The sequence below is a fragment of the Cryptotermes secundus genome, unplaced genomic scaffold, assembly GCF_002891405.2.
Source record: "Cryptotermes secundus unplaced genomic scaffold, Csec_1.0 scaffold345, whole genome shotgun sequence".
NCBI lineage: Eukaryota > Metazoa > Arthropoda > Insecta > Blattodea > Kalotermitidae > Cryptotermes > Cryptotermes secundus.
In genome coordinates this window covers 886,488-908,679 of record NW_019723306.1, presented here as the reverse complement: position 1 = coordinate 908,679, position 22,192 = coordinate 886,488, and the positions used below count along the sequence as shown (strand labels likewise).

General features: G+C 43.0%; 1 protein-coding gene across 3 annotated transcripts; it reads left to right on the top strand.

The window, feature by feature from the left end:
* The first annotated feature begins 8,052 nt into the window (after nt 1-8,052).
* LOC117282106 lies at nt 8,053-20,674 on the top strand. 3 transcript variants are annotated; one of them, XM_033750439.1, is made up of 3 exons: nt 8,053-8,091; nt 19,689-19,834; nt 20,472-20,674. In XM_033750439.1, the coding sequence occupies exons 1-3, from the start codon at nt 8,075-8,077 to the stop codon at nt 20,576-20,578; spliced, it is 270 nt and encodes an 89-aa protein (XP_033606330.1). In that variant the 5' UTR covers nt 8,053-8,074; the 3' UTR covers nt 20,579-20,674. The 3 variants fall into 3 exon arrangements, with proteins under 3 accessions (XP_033606330.1, XP_033606331.1, XP_033606329.1); XM_033750440.1 differs by lacking the exon at nt 8,053-8,091 and adding an exon at nt 17,350-17,456; XM_033750438.1 differs by lacking the exon at nt 8,053-8,091 and adding an exon at nt 19,522-19,598.
* Nucleotides 20,675-22,192: the final 1,518 nt, after the last annotated feature.

The following is a 22,192-nucleotide window of genomic DNA, read 5'->3' as shown; positions in this document are numbered from 1 at the left end:
GCTTCAGGTGAATATAAAGGATGGAGCTAGGGAAATTATATGGTAGCCTCGAACCCAGAATATGTACCCCGAAATTATAAATGAAGGAAGTGAAAATTGTTATATGATTCTACGCGCAATTCTAACTTTTATTTAAATTTAACAAAATTCGTCAAAATTGTATTTCTATAGAGTGAAGAATGTATTTGTAAGATAATCTGTAAAATATACAATTATGAAATTGTTATGTTCAATCAGGATTCATAAAAGGAAACTACTTTTATATAAAAATGAAATCCTTATTTTTATTTTAATGTTGATGAATTTCATAAACGAATACGAAACGTCTAAAGTAGGAAGCGATTATAAATTATGTTTGAAGTTAATTCCATGCAGAGTAATAAGCACCAGGTATAGTAGCAGAGGTTTTCTAAATGCGCACTTAGGAGCAGTTCAGATAGGAGAGAACCTGGATGTAAAATTTGTTTACTTTGGTAACTGATGACACAGGATGAAGATATAGATGCATGAAATTATAAATAAAAGTAATGATAGGGCTACTAAAAATTTACTTTTATAAAAAATAAATGTTACGACGTTTCTGAAATCACCCTACGATACTTTTTTGTGATTAATGAAAAATAATTTTCTATATATGAATAAATTACATTTAATAATATTTAGAATAAATATTCTTAAATTATAATTATGTTGAATAAAAAATATTAAATATTTCGGTAAGGAAATAGAAGGAGAGGAACTAGGCTTTATGACAGAACGTTCAGAGGCACAACATAAACATCCACTGAGTAGAAAATGTATACATTTTGTTGAGTAAACATTCTTGCAGAACAAGTCTCAGTATGTAATTTGACACTTGCAGATGAATAGTTAGCACTCCCAGTCTGTAATGTATCACAGCTCGTTGTCACAGGCAACAAGAGAAGTACACTTCCGTCGTCTGCCGCGTCTCTCGCTTTGCATGTTGATGTAGCGAGTGTTGGTATGAGGGAGCTGTCCAACCTTGCGCTCCTGGTCTGCAGTCCCCTCCACCTCACCGCTGTTCACCATTCGTTTGCTCTGTTGCTTCTAAACTTTCTCGGAGTTTAATTTTATTTTCGAGTCAATTGAAATTCGTGACGGTATGAAAACACTACAACCGAACAACTCTTGTGATGCAGTAAGACTGATGAAGCTACGTGTGCTGTTTTATATTTAAAATGAAGAGGCTGTTACAGGTTTCATGCTCTCTAGGCACGTACTGTCTTCGACTACTTGAATACAAGGCTACATGCGTGTTCTCCTTTCTTTGTGCTTCCTGCATTGGTACAGAATTTGTGATAGGCCGATCCCCCGTGAAAGCATTCATATTAAATTTCAGAAATTCATTCTAATTTAACCAGAAACAATGGCCTGATCTATAAACGCTAAAGAAAAAAATAAAAATCAATTCAGTAGACGTTTGGCGCCAGGCTGTCTACATTAAACACCAACAGTATAAATTAATTTCGCAGCGGTAGTAGCACAGTCGTCGGTCACGGTCTAAGGCATGTACTGTCTTCGCTCGCTTGGAACCCGGGATCGTGGGTTCGAAACCCACTCAGGGCATGGAAGTTTAGTTTGTGTGTGTGCGTTTTTCTGTGTTTGTGTACAGGTAGAGGTCTTGCGACGAGCTGATCACCCGCCCAAACGTCCTACCGTATGTGTAAGATCTAGAAAAACCCGAAGTGAACGGAGAAGTTCATGGAGGTAGGCCTAGGCCCACTGGGGCTGTAGTGCCAAGGGAAAAAAGTAGCACAGTCCTCTTCAAAATATTCACCTGTTGCCAATTTTTATCATCTTCCCATCTCATTTAATGGAAGAGTGGAGGTATAGCTCCACCTTTTTTGACCTCGGCTTTAGATGAAAACGATTGGTCATTAGACGCCCCTGTCGCTTTAACCCAGGGAACACAGCTCGTACTTCCAATTTTATAGGATGTTTTGTGGAATCCAGAGTGGGTCCTGGACTTTATTGAGAAGAGAAAATCTCTTGCTTTCTCTAGGAACCGAACCCCGGTTCCTCGGCCGTCCATCCCCTAGCCTAGTCACCATACCGAGAGCACTAATACGTCTTCATCCGGTCTAGAAAATCGAGATTAACTGCCGTGGGAATCCGTCGCGCTGACCATGCGACACCCTCTATCCACTAAAGTTGGCACTAACTTCGTTGAAAAGCGGGGGTCTCACTGTCGGTATAGTTCGTTTGTGGACTAAAAGCTACGAAGTCTAATACGTCTTCATGTGTGATGCTTACTTAATTACTCTCAGAGGTAACTTTGTCATTTCCCCATATCATTCTAACTACATAACCGTATAAAGTGAAACGTCGCCGTTAAAGAACCTAATAAATATGTAGGCTAATTATAATATTGTTCACGATAATGCAACTAAGAACGCATTCAAGAGGGACTGTTTCGTTTAAACCTCGTGAGACACTTAGTCTCTTTGTGAGATTGCTAGAACTTTGTTTTATATGAGGCCCCGGCTGTTTTAACTGACTTTACAAACTTATAATTTACAACTCATCCGACGCCAAATAACCTCTGCTGATGATTCAGTGTCCCTAAATATCGCAAGGCAAACACATGGTGAATATATAAATTCGAAGAACGTTCTGCAGCCGAGGTTAAGAGTAAGTGAAATTTGTCCTGAATGACAATGAGTCTTTATAACGTGGAGCTTAACTCCTTGCAGACTGAACAAAACAAACAAAAAACTTGATGGTTTTAGTCCGCAAGAGAACACTACCGACCGAGCGAGCGACCGCCGCTTGTCGGCGGAGTTAGTGCCAACTTTGGCGGATAGAGGGTGTCCCGTGGTCAGCTCAACGAATCCCCACCGTCGTTAATTTCGGCTTTCTAAACCGGGAGTCGCTATTTTCTTTAAATAGCTCTTCAATTATCGTCACGAGGCTGAAGACTGAAGCGCATCAAAATAATACGTTAAATTAATTTTCTACCTTACAGAAAAACACCGATAGCCATTACGAAGACCAATCGATTAACAATATTAGGGAATTGCTATTTATTGTGGGAATCACACGAAAAACCAGACCCGTTTTAATGTTTAATAAGTTAGTATATATATTTGCCACCATGCTTTAAAAGATTAAACACAATGACAATTTTACATTGTGTGACAGAAGAAATTCAGTAGGTTGAAAGCACTGTAGCGTGTTTGCAGACCATTAATAATGCAAGTTAAGCCCCTACAAACTGAAATGTTATAGTAATCTAAATTGTTTTCAAGTTCCTTCTCTAAAAGCTGACTCAACATCGGTTTTAATTAAACCAGTATATTAGCATGCCTGCTGGGCCAGATTATTTTAATACGTCTAGCAGTTGGACGGGTGTCATTTGGCCCCGGGATCACATCAAACACGATAACACCTCGCGAAACAAATGAAAAGAAAAACTATCCGAAAAGCAATAGTGAAACATGGATTCAACATGCAATTTCGATCGACAGCAGTGACAGGTCTCTTCTCTGCAGAGAATCTAATTTATCTGTACAAATACAGTTAAAAACGAAGAGAACATTGCTATGTCGTACCGTGCTTCTCCAAACACACGTAGGCCTATATATAAAGCAGAATTGGCGAACAGCCCAGTCGTAAGGCATCCGGTTTGTTACTGTGTATATTCTTTTTTTAATTCACTTTGTGGGGGGTGGAGTCCAGAAGGGTCCACTCGGCACGTCGATCACTGATTGGCCTATTGTAATCTGCCCCGAGTGATTATGTTGATGGAGAGTTTGGAGGAATGAAGATTGGCAGGGGAACCGAAGTACTCGGAGAAAACCTGCTCCAGCGCTAATTTATCCGCCACAAATCTCACTTGACTAGACCCGGGATCGAACCCGGGCCGTCGCGGTGGGAAGCCAGCGACTAAGAGCTTGAGCTATGGCGCGGCCACAGTCTCAGACAAGTAACTTAAGGCTCGGCCACACAGAGCGCTACGGACGGTATGTTCGTTATACGAACAGAAAAATATCTCCCTTTATTGCCAATGTGACTGGCCACACAGACTTCCGTTCGCTACGTACGCTATGTTCCCTATGTTAGCTGCGTCGCAGAGTGTACACAGCGTACGTAGCGTACGTAGCGAACATAGCGTAGCGCTCTGTGTGGCGAAACCTTTACCTTGTTGTGCAATATATTTATGATATCCCACTTTTCTTTATGCTAATGGTTGGAGAGTAACTGACTTATTAATTTTGTTCGCTTTCGCCTATAAATTAAAAGTAAAGGTATCCCTGTAAATGGCCGTGGAGGCCCATAGGGTTGTGAGACGTCGAGGTTCCCTCATTATCTAGACAATCGGCTCACAGATGGCAGCAAGGTTGTCAGCCTTACGCGCCGGAAGATCTTTACTCCCAAGAAAATTCCTGATACTCATTTCTGTTAGAGGCTGAGTTGGCCCCAGAACCATAGTGCGGCTGGAAGGATTAGGTCAATTGAAAAAAATTGATGACCTCTTCGGGACTTGAACCCGCAACCTTCCAGCTTGTAGCATAGTTCCAACGATTGTTTCAGAATTACTGGGCTTTCGGTCTTTGTCCGTCGTTCCATATTCTAAAAACTAAGAAACACAACATTCCGGAAACTGCATCTGTTTCCGTTCTCCAATGAGAGGGAGACAACTACTCTGTTGGTTCCCCCTCCCTTTTTTTTTCCTTGGCACTACAGCCCCAGTGGGCCTAGGCCTACCTCCATGAACTTCTCCGTTCACTTCGGTTTTTCTAGATCTTACACATTCGGTAGGACTCCTTTGGCGGGTGATCAGCTCGTCGCAAGGCCTCTACCTGTAGACAAACACAGAAAAACGCCCTGAGTGGGATTCGAACCCCGCGATCCCGGCTTCCGAGCGAGCGAAGACAGTACATGCCTTAGAGCGCTCGGCTACCGTGACCGGCAGTGTATAAGAATAATATATAAGAATTCAGTTCGTACCTCACAGGAAACAGATCCCAACCCACGATCCCGGCTTCCGAGCGAGCGAAGACAGTGCATGCCTTAGACCGCTCGGCTACCGTGACCGGCAGTGTATAAGAATAATATATACGAATTCAGTTAGTACCTCACAGGAAACAGATCCGGACCCACGATCCCGGCTTCCGAGCGAGTGAAGACAGTACATGCCTTAGACCGCTCGGCTACCGTGACCGGCTCTGTTGGGTCCCTTAGGAAGAGCTAACCTCAATCACTGGTCCAGTGAGTAGGTGTTTTCCCCTGAACCTGAGGACAAAAACACATCCAGTTTCCGAAACGCTGTGTTTTCTAGATTTCAGAATACCGGATGACGTATAAAGTCCGGAAACCCATTAATTCTGAACGTTATACGCCATCGCCAGGACCTTGTAGAGTCTACCAGCGGCTGTTTCTCTAAACAGCATTACACATTTCGAATTTGTAAAAGAGACACAATGTGAGATTTACGAGATATGATCCTTATGGAGGTGGCTATACAGATATCCGTTTTATAGCATTAAGTTTATCCGAAACTTCGGTAAATGTCTCCAAGACTGCACGAGTCACATCCCAGAAAAGGATAATCTTGAGAGGGAGGGGGTGAATCTTTTTGATATTACGTAGAGTACTTTCGGGATTTAAAATATTATTAAATAGCGGCCGGGCCGTAAGGCTGACAACCTTACCGCCATTTTTGAGCCGCTTGTCTAGATAGTGTGGGACCCTCAACGTCTCACAACCCTATGGGCCTTCACGGCCTGTTACAAGGATAGCTTTAGTTTATTTACTTTTTATATGAAGAAAGCAGTCTTTTGGGATTTGGCACCGTGTATATATTTTGTTAACCGACGNCGTATCGCCTCCATCTTCAGGGTAGAAGAAAAAATATAAGAAATCTGTAAGTGAAGATACCGTGAGAACCGGTAAACCGGTTCTCACTCTTGCTGAAATTGTGGCACTGTCACATTATTACGTCGCGTGTGAACTTATTGTTAATTTTAAATTCTTAGAAGTTCATAAAATTTCTAATTCAGTTGCTCTGAATCACCACATACCACCGCATCAAACAAAACATCCACATCTAACAGCCAAATGCAGCGCGGCTGAGCCAGCACTTTTACGAACTTAGAGATTTCAAAGTAAAAGTAAAGTAAAGCTATTCCTGTACCAGGCCGTGAAGGCCCATAAGGTCGCGAGACGTTGAAACTCCCACATTACCTTGACAATCGGCTCAAAGATGGCGATAAGGTTGTCAGCCTTACGCGCCGGCCGCGCTTTACTCCCCAGGAAAATTATTTAATTCCCGGTACTCATTTCTGTTAGAGGCTGAGTGAACCCCAGGGCCATACTGTGGCCGGAAGGATTAGGTCAACTGGAAAAAATGCAATGACCTCATAGGTATTTGAATTTAAAATTAACAACAAGTTCACAAGCGACATACTACGACGACTATTGTTAATGTCATGACACACACACGGCTGGTGAGCGAACTTGGCAAATCACAAAATATTACTCGTACTCTCAAACTCATGATCACTCTTCGAATATTAATCTACAGGGTGGCTAAATTTTACTTATATATAAATATAATATTTACAGAGAAAAAGTAGAAGGTAAGGCTATCGCTGTAACAGGCCGTGGACGCCCATAGGGTTGTGAGACGTCGAGGCTCCCACATTTTCTAGACAATCGGCTCACAGATGGCGGTGAGGTTGTCAGCCTTACGCACCGGCCGCCCTTTAACCTCAGGAAGATTCCTGGTACTCATTTCTGTTAGAGCCTGAGTCGATCCCAGGACTAGGTCAATTAGGCCAATTGAAAAATCCAATGAGCTCATCGAGATATGAACCCACGACTCCGGCTTGTACCGCGTGTCTCCAATATTTATAGGATTCTTCGATTAATATATCGATACTGAGCAGTAAAGCTGTAGGTCCGGGTAGAATTCTGGAAAGAACACCAGCTATCCTAAGGTGTTTCGTGATTTTACTTTGTATCTCGAGGCAGGTCACGGTCGCTCCCTTCCAAATCCTTTCCAAATAATTATACATGGATTGTTCTACCATTCGACGCTATATAGCCTGAGCTAGTGACAGTGACGTCAGATAGACCGCAGTATAGTCTGTCTTTTCCAGTCCGCAAGCTAACTATACCGACCGAGCGACGGCAGCTTGTCAGAGAAGTAAGTGCCAACTTTAGCGGATAGAGGGTGTTGCGTGGTCAGCGCAAAGAAGACCCACAGCCGTTAATTTCGGTTTTCTAGACCGGAGCCTTTATTTCCTTGAAACAGATCCTCAGTTATCCTCACGAGGCTGAGTGGACCCCGTTCTAGACCCACTACTTATCAGAAAATCTGGTAGCGCTGAGAACCGAACCTGGGACCTTGCATCTGTAGTCAGAAACTCTGACCACTAGCCCACAGAGACGGTTACGAGTATATATATAATTATCAGGTTGTCAATAAAATGAAATCGATAAATAATCTAGTGAAGAACCTCATGAAACAGCTGATCATAGTGTTCCTGAGGAGCCAGGAATTCAGAATGTACAGATCTGATTGACATCTGGTGCACTGAAGACATGCTTTCTTTAGGAGCGTTTCAGCAGTTCTGTAGGCCGGACCATGACCTTGAGTGACGTAAGAACAAACCGCAGGCATGTGTGGTATTACATTGCTATTTTCCGTAATGGGCATTGCTGTAAGCCAAGCACGCAGCCTTGGAAGGAAATTATACGACTTCAAGGTGTACTTACAGATTTTAGTTGTGCGTGTATGTTAAGTACAGAATAAATTTGCTATTTGTTCTCAATTAGCAGTACTGTTGAGATAATTTTTTTCTTATTGCTAGTGGGGTGGGACTAAGTCCCTTGTACTGCGGCCACTTCTGGCCTATTGTACCAGCCCCAGATGATAGGTGAGGGTGATTGTGGAGCAATTGGTGGAATGAAGATTGGCAGGGGAAACCGAAGTACTTGGAGAAACCCTGCCCCTGCGCCACTGTGTTCACCACAAATCCCACTTGACCAGACTCGGGATCAAACCCGGGCCGCCGCGGTGAGAAGCCAGCGACTAACCGTTTGAGCTATGGCGCGGCCATTGAGGTAAGTACTCTGAGTGAGATCCAGTAAAAATAAAATATCCGATCAAAACCAACCTTCTCCTCACACATGTTGGTACAGTTGTTACAGTTCAGTGTCTAGTCTCTTTTATGAAGCTGATAGTCACTAAATTTAATTTATGTAAAAGGTGAAGTACAGCTATGAATATATATGGATGTGGAGGTACAGCTCCATCATTTCCGACCTCGGCACTAGATGGTGGTGAGTGTTCATTTTCACGCCTTGGCCGGTTTAACTCCGGACATCCATTGCATAGTAGGCTGGGTGGGACTCAAGGCAGGCCAGGACAGCGGAGAAGAGAAAAATGTTCTTATTCCTGCCAGGCATCGAGCCCCGGCTGTTCAGCCGGTAGCCCGTCAGTGTAATGACTTTATTTTCTTTAAATTCGCTTAGTGGGGGGTGGAATCCACCTGGGTCCACTCGGTACGTCGGCTACTGATTGGCCTATTGTAGCCTGCCCCGGGTGATTGTGATGATGGAGAATTTGGTGGAATGAAGATTGGTAGGGGAAACCGAAGTACTAGGAGAAAACCCTCCCCAGCGCAACTCTATCCACAAAAAATCTCATTTGACCAGACACGGGCTCGAACCTGGGCCGCCGCGGTGGGAAGCCAGCGACTAACCGCTTGAGCTATGGCGCGGCATCCAATGCCTGTATTAACTCAGCTACTAATTCACTTTGTTAATAAGTCATTCTATTTTTAACTGCAGTCTATTCGTCTCACTCTACTTGACTTAATCTCCAAGGCCAAATCTTTTCGTAGAATGACCCCTTCCATTCTTGACAAATGCCTTGGAATGTCCCGTAGTCTTTTTATGTATAAGGACCCGTCACTTAGGCCTATAACTGATAACATTTGCTTTACGAATTAACCATTTAAAATACAATGGTTGCTTCATCTATCTCCTGTCTTAGAATTAACTAATTTGTATTTTTGCTCAAACGGTGTATTATGTGTTTCTTGTAATTCGCAGAAATAGTGAGAATTATTTTCCTGAACAACGTTATCCTGTTGTGCATTGCAATGAAAACGCCGTGCATTTGCTGTGATGTGGGAACCGAACACCTTCTTCCTTTGATGGATTAGGGCTAGGAACACAAACAGCGACATCGGAGGTACGAAGTCCGTACTGTTCATGTCACATCAAGTAGTAGAATATAAAGCGTAGTCTTAGCTCTCATACGTGACGGACATGCGACAGCTACCGTACGGCAGTCGCAGAGCAAAGAAATGTATTTGGTCGCACTAGTGTGAAAAGGAGGTCGTACGGCAAAAAAAAAATCGTACCACATTTTTCCGTACGACCGATGTCGCTGTGTGTGTTCGTGACCTTAGACTTGTTAGCCTGTATCCATTTCGAATTAATTTTGAAATATGTATCTTACAGAGAGTTAGTAGGACTCCTTGGATGTGGGATCAGCCAGTTGTAAGGTCTCTATCTACACAGGAAAATACAACCACAGAAAAACGTGGACACATCCATGCCTCCTCGACCGGGAATTAAACCCATGGTCTCATTGTTCGAACGGGCGAAGAGATTTGGTACCTTAGACCCCAAGGACACAGTAAGAGGCGGGAACTGTATTTTGAATGTTTAAATGAACTTGCCTCTTATACGCACCGGAAATATTTATATATCTCTCAGGATGGCCATACTATCGGTCAAATCGACATTGTTTCGTGATCTTACTCCGTACTCAAACAAATGTTAAGACGCTTCTTCAGTTGCAAATCATTACCGCATGTTTCGCACACTCCCCTCATGGTTTAAATTGATTTGATTACATCCCTTGCTCCGGAGGGCGCCAAATTGCCTTTTGAAATCATTACTTTTTTTTTCGATGGTTTTTCCAGCTCATACAAGGCCCAGGCCTCTTGTTCAGTTCCGTAATCATTTTTCACAGACAGTAGGACTCCTTGGACGGGTGATCAGCTCGTCGAGAGGCCTCTACCTAAACACAGGACAACACTAACATAGAATAAACACATACACACACACCAAATATCCATGCCTTGTGTGGGATTCGAACCCACGATCCCAGTGTCCGACCGAGCGAAGACGGTTCATGCCATAGACCTCGGGGCAGCTGTGACCGGCTTCAGAATTATGTAACTCAAAAGTAATAACAAAATAAAAATTATGTTGTCCTTGTCTACAATGGCTCACGCAACTTATAAGAAGACGTTAATTATTTGACTGCTTCCTAGAATAGCTACGACAATGAGCACTGTCTCGCCGGTTCTGCGCTCTCCTCTTCATGTTTCAAAGCGTTTAAATAACAGAAACAAGACACGCTTCCGGCGTCGCAACTACGGTGAACGTGCTGAGCTGTCTTCCTTCCCATTAATACAGAAAAAAGTCCCTTTGCTCCTGAGAAACGAATTTACGGGTCACGTAAAAGCTGATAATTTGTGTCAAGATGTCAAATATGAAAAACGATCCGAACGGAATAACGTCTAGAAAATGGGTACAGAGTAAAAATTAATAACCGATGGTCTGACAGTGGAGAAATACCAGGTGCGCCTGTCATTCATAAGAGCGCGTGGTTCCCAGCGCATCCCCAAGTTCATTTCTTGGACTGTAACAGTGCCTTTGTGTGTAAAGAAGAAGCCTCACTGTGCAGAACTTCTGGAATATTAAAACATACTATAAAAGTAACTGGCACATGTTCTTCAGAAATATAAATTGCGGTTCTGGAAATCATCCATGTTATAAAATCCCTGTGCTTAAAGGCAATGCAGTCTTCTTCCTTCTCTTCGTTCGAGGTTTCGACTACGTCTGTCTTTCAGTAACCATGCTCCTCAATTTATCCCTGTATTTCTGTCATACTAAAAGATAAAGCTATCCCTGTAATAGGACGTGGAGGCCCATAGGGTAGTGAGCCGTCTAGGCTCCTACATTTTTTTGGAAAATCGTCTCACAGATGGCGGTGAGGTTGTCAGCCTTACGCGCCGGTCGCACTTTACCCCCACGAAGAATCCTGGTACTCATTTGCGTTAGAGGCTGAGTCGACGAAAGGGCAATATTGCGGCTGGAACTATTACGTAGACTGAAAAATTCAGTGACCTCATCGGGAATCGAACTCGCCACCTTCTGGCTTGTTCTATAGTGCCTCCTTCATTTGCGGGTATTTTTAGCCAAAATACTATTTTGCATACTCTCAAAGTCCTTCATTCTCCACCGTAATATTTCGGCTTTCTCAGCACAATAAAGCAAATGCTAGTGAAAAGTCAGTTCAGCTTAGGTTACGTTGTAATCGGCTTCCTCCTGTTCTTTTGATGCAGGGGTACGATACAACCTGGCACTACTCTGAAGTGTGTATTGTAAAAGCAATTTGTATCGGTATATATCTGTGAGCCATTTATCTAGAGAAAATGTGGGAGCCTCGACATCTCACAACCCTATGGGCCTCCACGGCCTCTTACAGGGATACCGTTATATTTTCCTCTGAAAAAAGAACTCTACATTTTACTAACACTGTGTAGTTCTATTTATTTGTTACGTATAGTTCTCAGAACAAACACAGATTGTCTCCCTAAACATCAATAACCATTTGGTTTTCGAAATGGAGGCACAGTGTTCTCTGTGATGTATGAACATAAAATGTAAAGTAAAGGTATCCCTGTAACAGGGCCGCGCCATAGCTCAAGCAGTTAGTCGCTGGCGTCCCACCGCGGTGGCCCGGGTTCGATCCCGAATCTTGTCAAGTGGGATTTATGGTGGACAAAGTGGCGCTGGGGCAGGTTTTCTCCGAACACTTCGGTTTCCCCTGCCAATCTTCATTCCAACAATTGTTCCACAATCGCCCCCACCTATCATCTGGGGCTGGTACAATAGGCCAGAAGTGGCCGCAGTACAAGGGACTTAGTCCCACCTCACTAACAATAAAAAAAATCACTGTAACAGGCTGTGGAAGCCCATAGGGTTGTGAGATGTTGAAGCTCCCACATTTTCTAGACAATCGGCTCATAGATGGCGGTGAGGTTGTCAGCCTTACGCGCCGGCCGCCTATTAGCGTCAGGGCCATAGTACTGCTGTAAGGATTAGGTTTAATGAAAAAAATTGCAATGATCTCATCGGGACTTGAACCAGCAACCATCCAGCTTGTAGCATAGTGCCTCAACCAACTACGCTACCGCGTGNNNGGGGGGGGGGGGAGATAGGAGAATAATTTATAAATAGTATTATTAACGTAAACTTAAGGATTCAAAATGTTGCTTATAATTATACCACTGCACATTAACATTCATTATGTGTTGCTAATTGTCTCCCCCCACATTTTCAGCCCTGTGTTTAGTATCAAGGCAATTTTTCTTTCCTACACAACAAGACCCTTTATAATAGTAATAATGAAAAGGTACTAATGGAGCTGGCTCAATGTATTGTCATACCCCACCCATTTTCTGAGATCAATCCTTAGATTTCTTTACGAGGTAAAATTAAAACAGGCCTGCCTTGTGCGATATTCCGATAATCTTCGTGTAGCCTTCAGGAGAGAGAGGCACAGCTTGTGACAAAGGACAGCGGTTTATACAGAGCCCACGCCCACGGCTTTGTACCTTTATTCCAGTAACGGTATATTGGGACGTAAAGTGTAACTGTAATATTCGTAATTGCGACCAACAAGACAACCAGAACAGCAACGAGACCGCCACTGACTTACAACTGTTTCTGATGTACGCGATACTATCTCTTCAATTGATGTGTGCGTTGCGGTATAACTGTTGGAGCCAGCAGCCGATTCATTGCGCAAACGCAGTGGCTTCCCCGAGAACGTGGGGCACGCGGTAGCGTAGTTGTTTGAGGCACTACGCTACAAGCCGGAAGGTCACGAGTTCGATTCCCGATGTCACAGAATTTTTTTATTCACCTAATTATTCCTACCGCCTTTTGATCCAATGTTTGACTCAGCCTCTAACAGAGATGAATACTAAGAATCTTCCTGGGGGTAAAGGGCAGTGGGTGCTTAAGGCTGAAAACCTCACCACCATCTGTGAGCCGATTGTGTAATAAATGTGGGAGCCTCGATGTCTCACAACCCTATGGGCCTCCACGGCCTGTTACAGCGATAGCTTCAGACTCGAACGTCGGTAACTGATAGTATTAACTCCCTTTTGTGGCCCCAATCATGGACAACTACTTTTCGTTCACAATCTTCAGATACTGTTTGTCTTTAATATTATCCTCACATTTGCAGACATGTCTCTCAAGTTTTCAACGCCTAAGTTAACTGATTAAAATTCCTTGTCATTTAATATTTGCTGCATTAATTGTACTACCTGCCACGCCCAGCTCATCCATCTTCCTGTCAACGTTGCGTCGTGAAGTACGCGACAGAATGGATAGTGCGCCAGATAGAGCTTTGTGCTGACTACATCTCGTGTTCAGATCTCTCTCAGGACACCAGCTGTCCTGACTGAGGCTTTTTCGTGTCTTTCCACAGTTCCTTCAGGCAAATACAGTCATACTGCCCCAAAAGGGGACACTGTCGCGTACACACTCACAATTTCCAATTTTTCTTACGCACTAACCCTAAAATTTGACGCTGTATAAGACATAGTTAAAAGCATCATTAGATAAATCAAGCAACTTAAACGCAAAATTGTCTCAGTGCTTAATTATGTAAGCATCGTCCCTTAAAGATATATGGGGAAAGGGATGTATATCTCCACCATTCTTACCTTTACAATAGTTAGGGTGAATTGTCAGCTTCACGCCCCCTGCCACTTTGTCCCAAGAAAATAGTCCTTTTTTTTATTTCTAGTAGTGTGGGACTAAGTCCCTCGTACTGCGGCCATTTCTGGCCTATTGTACCAGCCCCAGATGATAGGTGAGGGTGATTGTGGAGCAATTGGTGGAATGAAGATTGGCAGGGGAAACCGAAGTACTCGGAGAAAACCTACCCCAGTGCCACTTTGTCCACCACAAATCCCACTTGACCAGACCCGGGATCGAACCCGGACCGCTGCGGTGAGAAGGCAGCGACTAACCGCTTGATCTATGGCGCGGCCAAAATAGCCCTTAGTACAGCTGGGTGGGCATCAGAGCTTATCTGGAGGCTGCGGATAAGAGAGAACTCTGTTACTCCCTTCTGGAATCCAACCCCATTTCAACTTTTGTCCACCCCGCTGTCTAGTTGCGATGCCGACTAACGTAAAGAATACTGAGGTGTCATTGTGCTTGACCAATTAAGCCCCGCGCCATGGAGATATTTATGGAGAGGCAGTGTAGCTTCAGAACTCTTGATCGGGGCGTTAGATGGAGGTAAGTGGTAAACCTCGCGCTTCTGCAGCTTTACCTACGCGAAAAGAACCTCCGGTACCCATTGGATAGGAGGCTGTGCGGGCCCCAGAACCGATCTGAAAGCTGTGGATAAGGAAAATATATCTTTCCCTTACCGAGAATAGAACCTCGGCCCTCCAGTTCATAGCCAGTCGCTATAGTAACTCAGTTGTGCCGGCTCCAAAGATAAATTAATATAAGTAAAAGGTAAAAAAGGTAAGGTAAACTTATTCCTGTAACAGGCCGTCGAGGCTACCACATTTTCTAGACAAACGGCTCACAGAAGGCGGTGAGGTTGTCAGCCTTACGCGCCGGCCGCACTTTAAACTCGGGAAGCTTCCTGATTTCTGTTAGAGGCTGAGTCAACCCCAGGGCCATAGTGCGGCTGAAAAATCCAATGACCTCATCGGAAATCGAACCCGCGACCTTGTAGCGTGGTGTCTCAAGCAACTGCGCTACAGAGCAGCAGTATAAATAATAACATGTTACGGAGTGTAGAGACGAGGAGCGGACTGTCCCGGTTACCTGTTACAGACAGGTGTCTAAGTGAGTTATTGGACAGATCCCAAAAGTGCAATCCGGATGCCTTGCCCCCGCCGCGAACAGTGACAGTGACCCTGGCTTCGCTCCACAGAATGTGTGCGGTACTGCAGGGAGCTGAACACGATGCCTTCCGCCCAGCTTTATGAAGCACCACGCCCTGTCAGCCGGCATGTTAGGAAATGGCGCAACAGATCTCGGTCATTTGTTGACTTTATTTTTAATTGTCTCGAAAACCATATGGCTTACTGGGGAAATATGGCCGCGCCATAGCTCAAATGGTTAGTCGCTGGCTTCCCACCGCGGCGGTCCAGGTTCGATCCCGGGGTCTGGTCAAATGGGATTTGTGGTGGACACAGTGGCACTGGGGCAGGTTTTCTCCGAGTACTTCGGTTTCCCCTGCCAATCTTCATTCCGCCAATTGCTCCACAATTACCCTCACCTATCATCTGGGGCTGGTACAATAGGCCAGAAGTGGCCGCAGTACAAGGGACTTAGTCCCACCTTACTAGCAAAAAAAAATACTGGGAAATTAAGCAAAATAAATATCTTTTCTTTACAGAATTTATTCGAGATTTTTTTTTACTCCCATAAACATTCGTCGGAAGAAGAATGCATATAGGATTTGATGCGAAACTCAGAAGGGAAGAGACAACTAGGTAAATCTAGACGTAAGTGGGAGGATAATATTGAAATTAATGTTCGAAAAGTGTCGATCACAGTACCCTCGCCGTCTAAGGCATGAACCGTCTTCGCCCTCTCGAACACTGGGATCGTGGGCTCGAATCCCACTCGAGTCATGGGTGTCTGTGCGCGTTTATTCTCTGTCTGTGTTGTTCTGTGTGTAGGTAGCGGCTTTTGGAAGGGCTGATCCCCTCTCCGTGGAGTCCTACAGACTGTGTATAGGATTAAGAAACTGAAAAAGAGGGCCAAGGTTCGCAAGGGCTGTAGAGCCATAGATAGCCAGATATTCGAAAAATAGGATTGTGTGTTTTGGACTGGATTGATCTCGCTCAGGTTTCGGACTAGTGGAGGGCTCTCGTGAAAAGGCAGTGAAAATCTTGGCTCCATAAAACGTTGGGAAATTATTGAGTAACTAAGCGACTGGCGCCATCGCAAGAAGGATTAAGCAACTTAAGCACTGAGCGACTTGAGCTTGAGACGCGCTCAGAGGAGCGTATAAATTTACATACGAATTGTCAGTTTTGTGCACTTCGAACTAAATTGTCATGTATAGACTAGCATAGTTGGTTTAGGCACAAGCCGGAATGTCGCAGGGTTGGATTCCAAATGAGGTCACCGGATTTTTCAATCAACCTAATCCTTCCAACCGCAAAATAGCTCTCGAGGAGACTCAAGTTTCTAACAGAAATGAGTACCAGGAATATTCTTGTGGGTAAAGGGCGACCGGCGCGTGGGGCTGACAAACTCACCGCCATCTGTGAACCGATTGTCTAGAAAATGTGGAAGTCTCAACGTCTCGCAGCGCTAGGAGCCTCCACGGCCTTTTACAGGGATAGCTTTACCTTATATCGACAAATTTTAGTGATACTCCCCAGAACCAAATTTAATGAAAATCCTTTTAGAACCCAACGCACATTTTCCGCAAGTCTAATGGTTTTCGAGAAAAACAGGTACGGAGAAATTAACTAAGCAGCATGCCATGAAGGCATGTGGGGAAGCTCCGTCATTCTTGATCACGACCCTCTCAGTATACCCCAGGGAAAAAGCCTCGATTTCTCATTGAATAGGATCCTGGGTGGGCACCGGAGTGAGTACGAACACGTTACTCGTAGAATAGAAATAAATTTCTTGCCCCATCCGGAAACTGAACCCCGACCATCAAGCCTGTCGCCTGTCGCTATACCGACTTAGCTATTTTTGTTCCTTGCGCTATAGGGCGGGTATCGTAAGTTGTTCTGTGTTGTCCTAAGAAGATGGAGACCTTGAGGTTGTCTGAACTTCGTCTCCAGATTACTAAATTTTTCTTAATAAGGATTTATAAACTCTGCAAGTGGGAAAACCGTGGCTCTAACGCCGACATATGCGAAAATCACTCTTTGGTACACAGAGGCATGCAAACTTCTGTGGTGGTTTGCGGAAGTGCAGGGACGAACAGGAATATCTGATTGGGAAAAGTCGAGATCTCCCTTCAAAATAAACATGACCTGTGCGCCTTGATTTTACTCAGATGTGGACATCCGACGCCTCTGCGGGCTTCCGTGCCCTCACAGAGCATTATGTGATGAAACCAGACCGGAACTTTACATGTGTTTCGAATGAGGATGAATTATATCTACAAACTGAATTCTTACGTCCGTTGAACAAATTAACCACACCCAAGTCAACTTGTTTGTTGTTAACTGTTCTGAAGGCCGTCGATCGAACTTTTTCCTATCTGCGTTAGTTGTTCCATTGTCCAGCAAGAAGCCATTGGGTATATAAACGCACCGGACCCCGACATTGTTATAGTTACTTGTGTTACAATCGCAAGAAACACATCTCCTCAGCTCAACATGAAGGTAACCATATGAATACGCAGGAAGGTTAAGGTGGTTGATTTTTGGTCATTAGTGATTTCAGGGAATTTTCCCATTTTAACCTGGAAAGGGTTGTATTGCAATGCAAACACAAAGAAGTAGATTTATGTTAACCCTTTCAAGCACTAAATTCTCATATATAATATTTAACAAATCCACTATTACTTTATAGGAATGAGTACGTCTCGATAAATTATCAGGCAAATTATCATTATTCGTTGTAACAATAATAATGCTGGCCTCTGTGGTCTAGTGGTCAGAGGCTCCGGGTTCGATTCCCGGCGCCACCAGATTTTCTGAGAAATACTGGGTCCGGAATGGGGTCCACTCAGCCTCGTGAGGATAATTGAGGAGCTATTTCAAGGAAATAGCGTCTGCGGTCTAGAAAACCGAGATTAACGGCCATGGGGATCCGTTGCACTGATCACGTGACACCCTCTATCCGCAAAAGTTGACACTAACGTTGCCGACAAGCGGAGGTCGCTCGGTCGGTTTAGTTCGCTTGCGGACTAAAGCCACGGAGTTTGTATTGTAACAATAATACAAATATATGTACAAATACACTGTATGAACAAAGTATAGTGTTCTTTAATGTTAAAGAAGATGGCACACTTTACAGACTTACGAATCAATTTCCTGGTTGTCGTGGGGTGATTTCTCTATCGAAGTGACAATCGCAAGCTCTAAACACTTTCGGGCGCTAAATGATATTCTCTGGCGGTAAAAAATGGTTTAAAATTAAACAAAAAATTTGCGACTAAGGCAGATTGGTAACGTTCTTGATATAGGTCTTGCTCTTTTTCACAAATTTGTGTGAGAAAATACTTCTCTTTATACATTCAGTATATCTGGGGAAGTATTTCAAATCTTCGTCCTCCTAAGTGGTATTTGATTGAGAAAGTAAGTTAAATTATCTGGGCAGGGAACTTCTATGATGAATGATGCGCGGGACTAGACATAGAGTTTGAAATTTAGTTCGTTATTTAACATCGGTTTTTATAGCGTTTCTGGCTACAGATCCAGAGGTCCGGGTTCGATATCCGGCGGTACCAGATTTTTTTNTTTTTTCTGAGAAGTAGTGGGTCTGGAACGGGATCCACTCAGCCTCGTGATGATAATTGAGGAGCTATTTCAAGGAAATATCGACTCCGGTCTAGAAATCCGAAATTAACGGCCGAGGGGATCCGTTGCGCTGATCACGTGACATCCTCTATCCGCAAAAGTTGGCACTAAACTTCGACGACAAGCGGCGGTCGCTCGGTCGGTATGGTTCGCTTGCGGACTGAAATCATGGAGTATTTTTTTTATATAATAATGAGTGTTGGGCTAATAAAAATGAAATTATGGTTGTGAGGAGAGGCTGTACCCTACTTCATGTACTATGATGGTGTATGCATAGCTGCCGTGATGAAAACCGTCAAATATTGCATTGATGATCGTGATCCATATATTGCCGAAGCTGCGTTACTCGTGCCTATTCAGAATTTTAAATATTTTTGTTTCAGATCTAAAATTAAAGAACATACTTCTGTGGTTGTGTGTGTTTTAGGGAGCTCATACACAGATTATCCTGTTCTTTATGAAATCAAAATTTGGGAATGTGCCATTGCCAGGAAAGAACTGGAATAGTGTCACGGCTTCCTTTCCTAATTTTCGAACTCATCATCCACAATTAAACTTGCAAATACCGTGCTGCTAACTCTTCTTCGAAAGCTCCCTTTTATAAACTAAGAAATAACTGATTTCTCATTGTGTATGAATCATATACAAATGCCACACTTCACTAAGTCAATAAGAAAACAGCAATATTCCTGGATCGTTCGTAGACACGTGGAAAAAGGTTAACATCGTTCGAGAGCTGAGGTTTTCACGGTGGTCAAAATACAAATTGCGACTTTCCGGATTATGGTGTCCTGTAGTCTGGCAGGCGGTTACCAACTTTTCGAAGGAAAATACATCTTCTCTCTTCTGTGTTAACCTGACATTTCTGAAGTAACAGCATGTTCTCTCGGAAGGTTGGTAACAACCTACCTTATTCCATGAAGTCAAAACCCTGATGACTCCAGTCTGGAGGAACTTTAGTCGTTTGACTATTTTAATTAGGTGCAGTAGAGAGATATACAGGTATAGAAGTTCTTCACCATGGTTGGTAAGATTGTTACATCAACGACTGTTCCGGCAATTGCCAACATTCAAGAGTGTAACTGTTTGCAGTGTCTGCTGTTTTTCGCCCTCGTTGTCCTGGCAGTCGCCTCAGCCCAGGTCCTGGTCTCTCCTGGCCTGTACGGTGTACTTCCAGGTGCCATCCCTGCAGTTCTCCCAGCGGTCCCAGGCGCCCCATCTATTGCAGCCCAGCCAGGGTAAGCGTTATTCGTTTCTTTTGCTTAAGCTCTAGGGTGTGGAATTATAGCCCCCATTTTAAATAATTGTACATATCATGAGAAAAACGTAAAATTGTAGAATTATCTAAAGTAGTGCCTTTCAAATTATCTGGTTTTGTGAGCCACCGAAAACATTCTGATATCTTCAAGTTTATATATGAAGAATCCTTCTGAATTCAATTATGTAACTTCATACTCAGTATTATTCACTGTCATGTTAATTTGGTAAAAGTTAAGGTCTTCTGGAATGTGATTTAGTGCAGATGGTAAGTAGAAACAAACGTTCTGGAGAAATCTTTTCCTCCATCATCAGGGTAAAACACTCCTGAGGATGGAGACCACAGGTTCCTCCAAATTTGGTATCTATGTTATAAACTGCATGTTGTCACATACAAGAAAACAATATTCTTAACACTCACTATCATGTTAGCCTCAAATCTCACAGATTAACAACTTACCCATTAGTAGTAACTGAGCTTCAAACATAATAAAATAATCAGCCACTGAAAAGCATTGATTTGGTATACAACCTGATTCTCATTATTAGAACAACCATTAACTCACTATTCAATGCAAGTGAATTTCAGTCATATAATGACAATTCTTTTGTTTACAGATATGTGGCTGCCACCCGAGGCTCTCTCCATGTTGTGCCTGGAAACATACCAGTTGCCAGCCACCACCTTAACCTGGCACCAGCTGCATGAACATTTTAAATGTTAATGTAAAATCTATTTCTTTATACAGCACAGACATGTTGCTTTCTGGACCTTATGTACAAAATGGCTTAGAAGAAATAAACTAAATCCTTCATTATAATTTATATTCCTGTTATTGTTGAGTTTCAACAGTTCTGAGCTCAAACCAGTTATTCCCTTCTGCATCCATAAGCAAACAGAAGTACCTGTTATTTTGTCCAGGATGTGACTCGTTTCTTTGCTAGTACCACAGCATATATAATTAAAAGTAATAATTAAAACTAAAATTAAAAGATTAAAATTTACTTATTTTGAAAGAGAAAATAATTGGGAAGGGCAGTTGGATTACCTAAAAAAAACTCTACCACAATATTTGAACATTGTGTTAAATATATCCTGCAAAGAGTACAGAATGAGTTCTATAACATCTTTAGGTGTTTCCTTTTATGCCTACTCTACATGACAGTAAACAGTCAGAAAGTGTTGCAAGAATTATGGAACACTAAGCTCTTGACAGCTATGCTCTGCATCTGTGAAAGTTCCTTTTTTCTTGAAGATTTAAATACCTGCATCTGAAACTGATGAGTGTTACAGAAATTTGAAACAGACTGTGATGTGTATATATGTGTTCAGTGCTGTAAGCTATGTTTATTCATGGGCACTAGTGTAGCAGGGAGCAGCAAACAAGGCACCTGACTCCAAGATTTTTGAGTTTTATCCACATTCCTTTAATTGGCTGTTTAGAAAACTACCAATATCAAGATTATATAGTGCCGGGGAGGAAAACAGAACAAAGGAAGGAGCTACACAAAATATTAATAATAAAATTGAATGTATTATTAATGCAGTATTTCCTTCTATCCTGAATACTGGAGGAAAACTAGTAAAAGTAAAGTTATATGGCTTAAGTATCAGCTTTTAAGAACATTTTCTGGCTTTCCTACCAGGAACATTGGGTCCCTTCTTTGGAGGAGAATTTTGGCAGCACCCATGTGTAGTTTGCCTCCATAAAATAGGAATTTAATACAACTATCAGCCTCATAATATCTTCAGCATCACCTTCAACTTCCTATCGCTCTCTGTCCTATAAAGTTATAATTCCTTATTGTTTTCTGGGTTGCAATGCCATATAGTTTGTTAGTTCACCAGTGTATTTGAGGAATGTACTGTCTGTCTTCAGTGACGAAGACCAGAGCTAAGTAAAAGAAGAAACTATTAAAGAGACAGATGGTAAGCAGAGCTCAACTGCTTCTCGCTGGTTTCTTGTTTGGCCTGACTTTTAACCCTGTGGATTTTCTAATTTAGGATTTGAGGTTTTATGGTTTTTGAAGATTCATATTGTGGGTTTTCTGGTTGATGATATCGTGTAGCCTGGGGGGGATCAATATTTCGGAGGAATATACTGCCACCATCTTACGTACACCTATTCATGCACAACCTATATAAAGTATTTAAATGTTGGTACCAACATTCTCGATTAGTACCAATATCGAAAGTGGTGCACTCTAGTGGCGCCACAGGAAACTCAACTGCCATGGGTATGCTTTCCTCTGGTGATAGAATTTTATCACGACGATAAACCGTAGCCATGCACAGAGGCCCTCAAAATATTAAGTAGTCACTGACCACGGTTCAGCAC

Bases quoted from the DNA above. Each gene is read 5' to 3' on its own strand.
- LOC117282106 (XM_033750438.1), top strand. From the start codon at position 19,531: ATGACTCCAGTCTGGAGGAACTTTAGTCGTTTGACTATTTTAATTAGG. The intron at 19,599-19,688 runs GTATAGAAGTTC...AACTGTTTGCAG, and splicing joins TGCAGTAGAGAGATATACAG to TGTCTGCTGTTTTTCGCCCT. The intron at 19,835-20,471 runs GTAAGCGTTATT...TTTTGTTTACAG, and splicing joins TCTATTGCAGCCCAGCCAGG to ATATGTGGCTGCCACCCGAG.